Below are 13,118 nucleotides of genomic sequence, written 5' to 3'. Positions count from 1 at the left end.
GGGTGAGGAGGGGGAGGCTGAACATGCCCCCCCGCCGCCGACTCAGATGCCTGGCCGTGCCGAAGACTTTGGGCGGGGCCCACCCCCAGCAAGATGCCAGGCGGGCAGGCCCCACCAATGACGTGGAGGGAGGGAGGAGGAGGGGGAATGGCTGAACAGGAGGGGGGGGGGGGAAGCGGGAGCTGGGAGAGAGGGAGGCGGGCGGGATGGGGGGGGGGGAAGCAGAGCGGGAGATGATCAGAAGGGAGGGCGGGAGACCCGAGTCCGATCTTCGCCCAGGAAGCCCATTCGGCCAGGGCTAGGGGCGGCGTGCTTCGGACCCCTCCCACGCAGCCTCGGGGGCGAGGAGCTACTGCACATGCGCACACACTCTAGCGCGCATGTGCAGAGGTCCCGGCACTCTTTTCAGCGCAGGGACCTGGATCCGCTCCCGACCCCACGCCGAGCACGAAGACGTTCTGAGGAGCTCGCAGAATCACAAGGTAAGTCTTCGGTGCCCTTTTTATTCCAGAAAATCGACGCACCTTATGGAGGTGTGCCGTTCTTAGAGGGCGGAAACTTGTGCCCAATGTTTCTATGTTTCTAAATTCCAGGTAATACAGCCCTAGTTTGTGTAATTTCATCAGACAGCTTTGTGAGCATCAACATGTTCTCAAACATTAAATGGACTTTTTTTTACGTTTGGTGTTTTGTATGAATCTGCTAATTACCTTTTTAAAAATTTTTAAAGGAGTTTTTTGAGAAGAAGAAGCTTAAATCCAAATTGAAACTATTAGGGCCACCATTGTCACCTCAACGGAATTCTGCGGTTAGCTGGGATCTCCTTACTCTGCATATTGTTAACCGAATAGCTGCAAAGAAGGAATATACTGGTAAGAAAAGTACAGACACTTTACTTTTCCACAAATGAGAGATATGTTCAATGAGTAAGATAGATACAATTCATTTCTTTAAGCTTTGCTGCTGTGTATTTGCAATTTAGGATAGATTTTTAAGGATTAAACAAAATCAAACATTTAGTAAACCAAATTACAGTTTAGAAAATATGCTTAATTCTAAGGCAGCTTCTTTGAATAGATTACATAGAATTTTAAAGCACAGAAATAGGTCATTTGGCCCAACAGGTGTATCCAATGTTTATGCTCCACATGAGCCTCCTGCCAGCTTATTTTATCTCGCCCTATTACTTTCTGCCTCGTACTTATCCAGCTCCCCGTTAAATGCATCTTTGCTATTTGCCTCAAGTTCCACATTCTCAACACTATTCAAATTATAAAAGCACAGTTTGCAAAGCAGACTGTCAGTGTTTAGTTTCATATCCAACCTCTCACCAAGTATTTGATCGTATTGCTTCGAAGAAATGGAAGAAACACCAATGTGAAAGACATGAATATCCAGTTCAGATCACAAGGAGGTACTATTGTTACTGCCCTGGGTATCCTACTCTATAAGAAAGTTAGGGCTGTGTGAGTCAACTCTCATAAAACTAAGATGCTGATACCACTTAGAGGAGTGAACAACTCCATTGAATTCAAGAAGCTATATAGTGCAGATACAAATTCATAACACATTATGCTGTCTGACCTGTGTATTTCCAATATTTTCAGATTTTTGTTTCAGATTATAAGCATTTGCAGTAATTCCTTTTTATTTTAACATTCTTCTATGTTAATTGTGGATTCCTGGCCTTGAAATGTGTTAATGTTACCAATTTTACTTAATGTGTGAGGGCACATCAAAACATTTAGTGTGCTTTGAAATGTATCTTATCAAGGCAGTCATTGCTCGCTGAAAGGAGCACTTTGAAGATCTTCTTAACCGAGACTCTCTTCGACGTGAGCATACTCGACACCATCCCACAGCATGCTACTTGCCATCATCTCAGTACAACCCCAACCCTACATGAGGTTAAAAAGGCCATTCAACAACTGAGGAACAACAAGGCCTCAGGAGCGGATGGAATACCCGCCGAAGCACTAAAACATGGTGGAAAAGCACTATTGGTGTGAATACATGAGGTAATTTCTCTTACTTGGAAGGAGGAGATTATGCCAGGGGATCTCAAAGATGCCGCAGTTGTGTCCATCTTCAAGAAAGGAGATAAGTCCAATTGTGAAATTTCCCTGCTGTCTACCACAGGGAAATTTATCACAAGAATCCTCCTCAATCGTCTTCTCCCTATGGCAGAAGAGCTCCTTCCAGAGTCGCAATGCAGATTCCGCCCACTAAGGGGCACAATGGACATGCTCTTCACCGAGCGACAAATTCAAGAGAAATATAGGGAACAACACTGACCGCTATATGTGGCCTTCTTTGACCTGACAAAGGCCTTTGACACTGTCAACCGTGAGGGATTATGGAGTGTACTCTTCAAATTCGGTCATCCACAAACATTTTCACCATACTCTGCTTGCTTCATGATAACACGCAAGCCGTGATCCTGACCAATGGATCCAGCACAAAGCCAATTCATGTATGGACCGGGGTAAAGCAAGGCTGTGTCATTGCACCAATGCTCTTCTCGATCTTCCTTGCTGCAATGCTACATCTCACCATCAGCAAGCTTCCCACTGGAGTAGAGATAACCTATAAAAAACGGGAAACTGTTCAACCTCTGTCGCCTTCAGACCAGATCCAAGGTCATGCCATCCTCTGTCATCGAATTAGAATATGCAGATGACGCTTGCGTTTGTGCTCACTCCAAACCATCGTCAACACATTCAACGAGAGTATGGGTCTTATTCTAAACATCCATAAAACAAAGGTGCTGTATCAACCTGTCCCTGCCATACAGCACTGCACCCCCTTTATCAAAATCCATAATGAGGCCTTGGACAACGTAGACCATTTTCCATACCTCGGGAGCCTACTGTCAGCAAGGGCAGACATCAATGACAAGGTCCAACACCGCCTTCAGTGTGTCAGTGCAGCCTTTGGTCACCTAAAGAATAGTGTTTGAAGACCAGAACCTTAAAACCGGCACAAAGCTCATGGTCTACAGAGCAGTACTTCTGTTCTCATATATGTTTCTGAGACATGAACTGTATACAGCAGGCACATCAAAGCACTGGAGAAGTACAATCAACATTGCCTCAGGAAGATCCTGCAAATCCATTGGCAGGATAGGTGCACCAATGTTAGTGTTCTCGTGCAGGCCAACATCCTCAACATCGAATCATTGACAACGTTCGATCAGCTCCGATGGACAGGCCACATCATTCGTATGCCCGATACTAGACTCCCAAGGAAGCACTCTACTCGGAGCTCCGACACAGTAAATGAGTCCCAGGTGGGCAGAGAAAATGCTTCAAGGACACCCTCAAGGCTCTTAGAAGAAGTTCAACATCCCCACCCACACCTGGGAATCACTGGCGCAAGATTGCTCAAAATGGAGGAGAATAATCTGTGAGGGTGTCGAACACTTTGAGTGTCTTCGGCGGGAGCAAGCAGAGACCAAGCGAAAAATACGGAAGGAGCGCATGACAACCCAAGCACTTCAACAAACTGACATTTCAACCACTGTCCGTCCAACCTGCGACAGAGACTGTAGCTCCCGCATTGGACTTATCAGTCATCTGAGAACTAATTTTTAATGTGGAAACAAGTCATCCTTGACTCTGAGGGGCTGCCTATGATGATGATGATGATATCAGTTGTATGCTTAGCATACAACAGCCTGGACTTTGTGGTCAACAGTGAAGCAAAGGCCTTCGCCGCTGGCCCGCCCAAGTAGTTGCACCGCCAATGTTAAGCAATAAAAAAATACTTACCAGCGATTTCCAGCTCAACTGGTCGATACCCCGCCGCACGGTGCCCCCGACAGGTTTTTCTGCCAGTGCAACATCTCCACACTGAGTGAGGCCCGGCAGCGCGGCGGCCCTGAAAGGGGAGGGCCCACTGCTGCGGCCACAATGGAAAAAATGTTTCCGGCAGACTTGCCGACCGGCCGGCAAAATACTGCCCCGGGTTCAGCCAGGCCGCTAACGGGCTTAGGTGCCAGGCCACTGGCCCGGCCGAAACCCTCCCTGGTGGCCCAGTGGCCAAAGTAAAAACAAATGATAGAATCTCTCCCCTTTAATGGAGAGCACGGTGACGCACATGCGCTGTGACATCACCACGACTCCACCACTGATTGACAGTGGCGGAGGCCCTGACCAACCCATGGCTTTGAATCTAAGGCCTACCCCCATTATGAATCCATTTCCTGTAGGATTTTGAAAAAATTTCAAAGTACTGAAAATGGATCTACTTACCATACCAGGAGTTCCAGCGTTGAGTACCACTCCAACTCTCATAGGTGCGCTTGCTTTCTGGTGCACCTGAATTTCGACCCCTAACATTCCACAAAATTAAAATTAGTTTTTCAGGGCTATAACATTTGTTTTAGAAGTCAATATGCTGTTAAAACCCTAGTTGCACCTAATCCAACAAAGCCTAACATTTAATGGGGTATTTAACATCAGTATCACCGCAGAAAAGCGGGGGGGTGGGAGGGCGAGTCCATTGCACAGTCAGTGTCGGAGAAGTGAATGATTGACTGTAACTTTGGGATTTCCACATTTAGATGTGCATGCTTTACATTCTGAAGTTGCAGTCAGTTTCAAAGGGTAATTGCGTCGAACGCTGTTAGTTCGCCGTCATTACCCACTGCAAATTCCGGCCCAATATTTATTTTCTGGCACGTTTGTATCAATGATTGCATTAAGTTTTAAATGCTATGTCAAAAGTTCCACTTTCCCTTATGGGAATCATAAATCAGTCAGAGGCTAAATCTGTCTTTTGTTTCGTAAAAAATATATGCAGGAGATAACCAGACAAGTTTTTAATTCGGGCTGCCACTTGTACTAAGACCAAAACTAGAACGGGGCAGATAAGTTCACGGCAGAGGTTTGAATTTGATATTTTCTTTGCTGACAATAATTAAGTGAAGATTTTAATAATCAGAATCTCTAATTATAGCTTCCACATTGTAAAATTCAAAAATAGATTTTCACTTTAAAATTGGTTCCATGATTCAAATTTATCATTTCATTATTGGCCTGGAAATTCCAGGGTCCCCAATGCGGCACTGTAAGTCTGGAGGATAAGGACTTGTGCCTGCTGAAATTGGAGGAGGGATAGATGCAGTTAACGGGATGACCAGGCTCTTGGAAGAGGGGGTGGAATGGCTCCTGCTGAAGAAGAAAGTATCTAACTTCTGAGGCCGAGGTGGAAGTGTTACTGGTCCAAATTAGAGTAAAGAGGGATGTAATAGTTGGAGTACCAGGGAAACAAAGTCACTTGACAGTGCTCATATATCAAATGCCTCACATCCTGCAATGTATATTTGCACAATGAAGCCTCACATCCCAAGTCCTTGCCACTCACCATTACTATCATCCATTCCACGAGTCCTGATTGACTGACTGTGACTCCTTGCATCCTATTTAATAACTAATTTCCTCACCACTCGGGTCAATGCTTTTGTATTGACAACACTGGTGAGATGACCAGTAATTGACGTCTCTTTTCTTCGTCATAGATGTATCAAACAAGATCATTCAAGTAGATATGAAGAAAGATACAAAAATGCCAATTAGACGACATAACATTGAGCTACCAATGTCTCCCTGCTCCACACCCTCTCAAATATTCCGAGAAGAAAGTCAATGCAGGTATTTTAATTTTGTTTTGAAAGATAACCAATCAAATTTGTGAACTTGTGTTGTGGTTGTGCCTCTGATAATACCTTTAATGGGTACCAACCCAAACAATTATGCATCCAGTATAACAGTGAATGAAACATAATGGTCCTGCATTTTCTTGTTGTTTTTAGTACTTGCACTATTGTTTTGCTGTTATTGCATCAAAAGATAAAGAACTGTGCTGTTATGGCGCGAAACACAAATTTCCTTGATTTTTTTTTTAAAAACAGTGCAGATCTTATGCTCATCAAAGGCCTTGGTCGGAACATGTGCCTAATTTTAGTATTCTTCATGTCTTGCCCTTGGAAGTCTCAAAAAAACGCAGCAACATGAGAGATCCCTTCATGGTGATTCTCACAAGTTAAATACATTATTGATGTCATGCATATGACAATATGTGCCCCTACCCCAGTACCACCTCCTTCATGAACAGAGCAGAGTTCCATGCCATGAATATGCAGCTGGTCTGTGATACACATGGCTACCCATTACTTTGGCAGTTTTTATTATTGATTCATTTTATGCCAATTTAAGGTGCCACCATTATTTCAAGGGTCAGGGAGGCCAAGGTTATTCACTGCAGCCATGGCTGTTTACCCTTTTGAGACTTAGGGCAAGACCTGAAGAGCAATAAAATTAGGCACATGTTCCTACCAAGGCCTTTGATGGAGCAAGTCCTCAGCAGTTTGAAGCAAAGATTATGACTCACGGATCAATTGGGAGAGTGCAGCAACTTAGTCCAGCCAGGTTGCCCGAAATTATTGTTGTCTGTTGCTTCTTAGCCAACTTTGCTCTTTAAATGATCTTTACCATAGAGCAGGTGGAAGACAGGCATCAGCATCCAAAAGTGGAAGATAATACTGATCCTGAGATGGACTGGTTTGCACAAGGAACCAATCACTCAGCTAGAGTCATCAGGCAGACTGTAAAAGAGAGCAGTAGTTAAGTGCCTGAAACATCTGTTGCATCTGTACATATGTCCAATACTTTCCAAATAAAATGTAATCTCCAATGACCTCAGAAGAGTGGCTACGGGAATACCAAGAATACCCTTAATTTCACCACAATTACTTTATTCTGCTCCATCCCAAATTAACTCTCAGTACATTAAAGCACCGGTCAACTTAAATTTTAAACCCGCCGCAACATGTGGTGCACTTGTGTTCAGTGTATTTTGGTCCCAGTGCTTCCCCTTATTGAAAGTGTATGGTGTATGTCTTCTACTTGTATACCATGAGCACCTTCTAAGTGTTTCACCAGTGGGAGGCGGAAGTGAGGTGATTGACTGTTGGGTGTCCGTGTCTGCCAGTGATGAAACAGGTTGGAGAATTAGGGTACAGTATTGCAACTTCATCTCCAACTTGCATTCATGTGAAATTACCCCTTTATAAGTTAGGTAATTAGGACAGTTGTGAATGAATTCTTGAATTCCATGGTGTGACTGCAACTTGTACTCTACTAATCTATGTGTTATTGAAGTAACTCTACCTGGCGTGCATGATCTAATATCTCACTGTTCCTCATGTCAAAACTGGTACACTATCTTAATCCAATTGTGACTGTCTTTCTGACTGTCAAAATTTCTGCCCAATTGCACCTGGTATCTTGATTAGTCTAAATTAACAGAGAACAGATTTATCAAATTTGCACTGCCAGCAGGAAGCCTCATCCATTGGCCATGCCTATCAGGACATCACAAGCACATCCCACGATTTTCCAGTATCTGCAGCTGTTATGAAGCTTCCTGCTAGCGGCACAAACTCAGAAAATCATCTCCAGCCAAATTTATCTTTGCTCATAACATTTGTAAATCCACTGTTAAAGGTGCTAAATATAACTTTATTGAAAAGAAGTCTCCTACGCTAACTCTCAAATTATCCATCGCCTTGAAAGTTCTGACCCAATCCACAATTGGCAGAATGGATTCTGGCATACCTACTTCTTTGGAGATCTTGTGGCTTATGCTGTGCGCCTCTGTTCTATTCCTCTCTCCACTATTTTATAAAAGACATTAACTGATTTAAATTAAAATAAATCCGTTAATGCCTCAGTTAAAATAACACAGAGGAATTTAATACATATGCATTAAATGTTCATATGACAACAGCAATTTACAGTCTGTAATAAGCTGTTGCAATGAGAGTAAAATTTACTTCCAGGCAAATTAAAAGTGATTCTATTTATATATTGATATTGGTAATTTTTCAAGCTGAGTTAACTGTAAATTAAAATGAAAGAAATAAATATTTTGTACATCTTAACAGTACGCAAGAAAAAGAATGGAGCAACAGAACAAAACATTTTGCCAATACAGCAAACTTAAAATATGGGGAGGTGAGTGTCAATCTCAAAATCCACTTGATGAAACAGAATACTTTGGTTCACAATCTGAAGTAGTAAAGTAACTCCTAGAATTTTACAGCACAGAAGGCCATTCTATCCATTGCACCTGAAAGAGCTTCATCCTATTTCCTGCTGTTTCCCATACCCTTAAGTTTTAAAAATAATATTTATCTATTTCTCTTTCAACAGCAATTGTGAATTCTGTTTCCACCACTGTTTCTGGTAGAGTATTCCATATCCTAACAACCCTTTGTGTAAAAATATTTCTCATAACCTCACCCTTTGTTCTTTTTGTGATGATCTTAAATTTAGATGCTCTAGTTACCTACTCACTGACCAGTGGAAATATTTTTTCCTATTCATCTTACTAAAATCCCTCATAGTTTGAACATCTCCATCAAATCTCCTCTTAACTTTCTCTGTTCCAATGAAAATCGCCCCTGTTTCTCCAGTGTATTCTCATAACTACAGTTTCTCATCCCGAATATGTCTTTCGGATAAGACGCTAAACCGAGGCCCCATCTGCTGTGGATGTAAAAGATCCCATGGCATTATTTCGAAGAAGAGGATGGGAGCTTGCTTTCTTTTGCTTACTTACTTTCTTGCTTTGTTGGTTGCTTGCTTCTTTCCATCCATCTGTCATCTCAGGGAATCTCTTCTAGACATCTTTCCTAAGGTAAAATGCCTAAAGCCAGACAAAATATTCTAATTGCAGCATCACTTTTATTCAATGCCTATACAGCACATTCTTTTAAAAAAAAAAATAAAGACTTGCATTTGTATAGCGCCTTTCATGACCACCAGATGTCTCAAAGCGCTTTACAACCAATGAAGTACTTTTGGAGTGTAGTCACTGTTGTAATGTGCAGGCCAGTTACCGACTTTTTTATGGGAGATTTTGCACGAAATTGTGAATGGGGCCACGCAGCACTTCACAGGACCATGCAAACCAAACAAAAATTAGGGGAGCATTGGTAACAACATTAAACATCAACAAAGAACCCATGGTGCCCTCAATTTTTCATCCTTTTGAAATAGATAATGGGCTAGAAATTTGCCAGCCTGATACTTGTTTTTTTAAACGTCATTTTTGTGAAAAGATACGAATGAAAATGTTGCCATTTTTTAAACAGTGTAAATTTGGCCCCAAAAAATGCCTGTCGATAAAAATCGGCGTTGCTGGAGGATTCGTGTTGGAAACCGCCGTCCTCGCTAACTTTACCGCGAGGCAAAAATACAGGGGAGAAAACACAAAAAATTTGCAAAAATCATAAACATTAACAATACCCTTAAGCAATCAATCGCTGAAAAATATTTTTTTTTAAACTTCAACTTGCCTTTTTTGTAGGTACCGACGTTCTGAGGCTGCAATGCATGCTTTCCTCAGGCATTGTTTTTTCACCCGAACACCGGTTCGCCGAATGGCCAAATTTAGACGGTCCTATTTTTTTACATATGGCGATTCGCTTTTTAGCGATATTTCAAAACCACCATTCTTAACCTTTGGGCAATTTTATTAGGTTTCTTTTAACTACAAAAAAACACTTTTAACGCGATAAAATTGTGCCAAAACGTGCTTTAGGCTGGCTAATTTCTAGCCCAATGAGTATCACGTTGTAGACTGGGGGTAAAAAGCTGGAGACTGTGTGGGGTCTTTCTAACACTGCTGCATTATCTGTTCCGAAACACGTGCATTGGAGGTGGGAATTAGCGTTGCATTTAAGCAAACCAAAAGTACGATAGAAACATAGAAAATAGGTGCAGGAGTAGGCCGTTCGGCCCTTGGAGCCTGCACCACCATTTGATAAGATTATGGCTGATCATTCCCTCAGTACCCCTTTCCTGCTTTCTCTCCATACCCCTTAATCCCTTAAGCTGTAAGGGCCATATTACGTCCCTCTTGAATATATCCAATGAACTGGCAGCAACAACTCTCTGCGGCAGGGAATTCCACAGGTTAACAACTCTCTGGGTGAAGAAGTTTCTCCTCATCTCAGTCCTAAATGGCCTACCCCTTATCCTAAGACTGTGTCCCCAGGTTCTGGACTTCCCCAACATCGGTAACAAGTTTCCCGCATCTAACCTGTCCAGTCCCATCAGAATCTTATACGTTTCTATGAGATCCCCTCTCATCCTTCTAAACTCTAGTGTATGAAGGCCCAGTTGATCCAGTCTCTCCTCATATGTCAGCCCAGCAATCCTGGGAATCAGTCTGATGAACCTTCGCTGCACTCCCTCAATAGCAAGAACATCCTTCCTCAGATTAGGAGACCAAAACTGAGCGCAATACTCCAGGTGAGGCCTCACCAAAGCCCTGTACAACAGCAGTAAGACCTCCCTGCTCCAATACTCAAATCCCCTAGCTATGAAGGCCAACATACTATTTGCCTTCTTCACTGCCTGCTGTACCTGCATGCCAACTTTCAATGACTGATGAACCATGACACCCAGGTCTCGTTGCACCTCCCCTTTTCCTAGTCTGCCGCCATTCAGATAATATTCTACCCTTGTGTTTCTGCCTCCAAAGTGGATAACCTCACATTTATCCACATTATATTGCATCTGCCATGCATTTGCCCGCTCACCTAACCTGTCCAAGTCACCCTGTAGCCTCCGAGCGTCCTCCTCACAGCTCACACCGCCACCCAGTTTAAGTGTCATCTGCAAGCTTTGAGATAATACACTCAATTCCTTCATAGAAACATAGAAACATAGAAAATAGGTGCAGGAGCAGGCCATTCAGCCCTTCTAGCCTGCACCGCCATTCAACGAGTTCATGGCTGAACATGAAACTTCAGTACCCACTTCCTGCTTTCACGCCATACCCCTTGATCCCCCGAGTACTAAGGACTTCATCTAACTCCCTTTTGAATATATTTAGTGAATTGGCCTCAACTACTTCCTGTGGTAGAGAATTCCACAGGTTCACCACTCTCTGGGTGAAGAAGTTTCTCCTTATCTCGGTCCTAAATGGCTTACCCCTTATCCTTAGACTGTGACCCCTGGTTCTGGACTTCCCCAACATTAAATCATTAATGTATATCGTAAAAAGCTGTGGTCCCAGCACTGAGCCCTGCGGCACTCCGCTAGTCACTGCCTGCCATTCTGAAAAGGACCCGTTTATCCCGACACTCTGCTTCCTGTCTGCCAACCAGTTCTCTATCCACGTCAGTACATTACCCCCAATACCATGTGCTTTGACTTTGCACACCAATCTCTTGTGTGGAACCTTGTCAAAAGCCTTTTGAAAGTCCAAATACACCACATCCACTGGTTCTCCCATGCCCACTCTACTAGTTACATCTTCAAAAAATTCCAGAAGGTTTGTCAAGCATGATTTCCCTTTCATAAATCCATGCTGACTTGGACCGATCCTGTCACTGCTTTCCAAATGTGCTGCTATTTCATAATAATTGATTCCAACATTTTCCCCACTACTGATGTCAGGCTAACCGGCCTATAATTACCCGTTTTCTCTCTCCCTCCCTTTTTAAAAAGTGGTGTTACATTAGCTACCCTCCAGTCCATAGGAACTGATCCAGAGACGATAGACTGTTGGAAAATGATCACCAATCCATCCACTATTTCCAGGGCCACTTTCTTAAGTACTCTGGGATGTAGACGATCAGGCCCCGGGGATTTATCGGCCTTCAATCCCATCAATTTCCCGAACACAATTTTCCACCTAATAAGGATATCCTTCAATTCCTCCTTCTCACGAGACCCTCGGCCCCCTAGTACTTCCGAAAGGTTATTTGTGGCTTCCTTCATGAAGACAGAACCAAAGTATTTGTTCAATTGATCTGCCATTTCTTTGTTCCCCATTATAAGTTCACCTGATTCTGACTGCAAGGGGACCTACGTTTGTCTTCACTAATCTTTTTCTCTTCACATATCTGTAGAAGCTTTTGCAGTCAGTTTTTATGTTCCCGGCAAGCTTCCTCTCGTACTCTATTTTCCCCCTCTTAATTAAACCCTTTGTCCTCCTCTGCTGAATTCTAAATTTCTCCCAGCCCTCAGGTTTGCTGCATTTTATGGCCAATTTATATGCCTCTTCCTTGGATTTAACATTATCCTTAATTTCCCTTGTTAGCCACAGTTGAGTCACCTTCCCCGTTTTATTTTTACTCCAGACAGGGATGTACAATTGCTGAAGTTCATCCATGTGATCTTTAAATGGTTGCCATTGCCGATCCACCGTCAACACTTTAAGTATCATTTGCCAGTCTAATCCAGTCAATTCATGCCTCAAACCATCGAAGTTACCTTTCCTTAAGTTCAGAACCCTAGTTTCTGAATTAACTGTGTCACTCTCCATCTTAATAAAGAATTCTACCATATTATGGTCACTCTTCCCCAAGTGGCTTCGCACAACAAGATTGCTAATTAGTCCTTTCTCATTACACACCTCCCAGTCTCGGATGGCCAGCTCTCTAGTTGGTTCCTCGACATATTGGTCCAGAAAACCATCCCTAATACACTCCAGGAAATCCTCCTCCACCGCATTACCAGCAGTTTGGTTAGCCCAATCTATATGTGGATTAAAGTCACCCATGATAAACTGCTGTACCTTTATTGCATGCATCCCTTATTTCTTGTTGATGCTGTCCCCAACCTCACTACTACTGTGTTTGGTGGTCTGTACACAACTCCCACTAGCGTTTTCTGCCCTTTGGTATTCTGCAGTTCCAACCATACCGATTCCACATCATCCAAGCTAATGTCCCTCCTTACTATTGCACTAATTTCCTCTTTAACCAGCAACCCCACCCCGCCTCCTTTTCCTTTCTGTCTATTCTTCCTGAATGTTGAATACCCCTGGATGTTGAGTTCCCAGCCTTGGTCACCCTGCAGCCATATCTCCGTGATGCCAGTTACATCATATCCATTAACTGCTATCTGCGCAGTTAATTCGTCCACCTTATTCTGAATACTCCTTGCATTGAGGCACAGAGCCGTCAGGCTTGTCTTTTTAACACACTTTGCCCCTTTAGAATTTTGCTGTTGTAAAGTCCTTACTCGACAATATGAAACCACACGAGGCACATTCTGGGAACAAGGTCACTCTGTGACCTTAACTCTTTATTCACA

The 13,118-nt window shown here is 43.1% G+C and overlaps 1 protein-coding gene across 6 annotated transcripts in view; it reads left to right on the top strand.

Moving 5' to 3' along the window:
• LOC139278573 (regulator of DNA class I crossover intermediates 1) overlaps window positions 1–13,118 on the top strand; it is an 83,707-nt gene that overhangs the window by 14,521 nt on the left and 56,068 nt on the right. For 4 of the 6 annotated variants that reach the window (XM_070897493.1, XM_070897492.1, XM_070897495.1 and 1 more), the window contains 3 exons: window positions 731–872; window positions 5,522–5,654; window positions 7,949–8,018. In XM_070897493.1, coding sequence (XP_070753594.1) covers window positions 731–872; window positions 5,522–5,654; window positions 7,949–8,018 — 345 coding nt within the window. Of the gene's footprint in view, window positions 1–730; window positions 873–5,521; window positions 5,655–7,948; window positions 8,019–13,118 lie in introns of those variants that run through there. The other 2 variants (XM_070897496.1, XM_070897497.1) reach the window with 2 other exon arrangements.

The sequence above is a fragment of the Pristiophorus japonicus genome, chromosome 13, assembly GCF_044704955.1.
Source record: "Pristiophorus japonicus isolate sPriJap1 chromosome 13, sPriJap1.hap1, whole genome shotgun sequence".
In the NCBI taxonomy this organism is placed as follows: domain Eukaryota; kingdom Metazoa; phylum Chordata; class Chondrichthyes; family Pristiophoridae; genus Pristiophorus; species Pristiophorus japonicus.
This window is presented reverse-complemented; position numbering and strand designations above follow the sequence as displayed.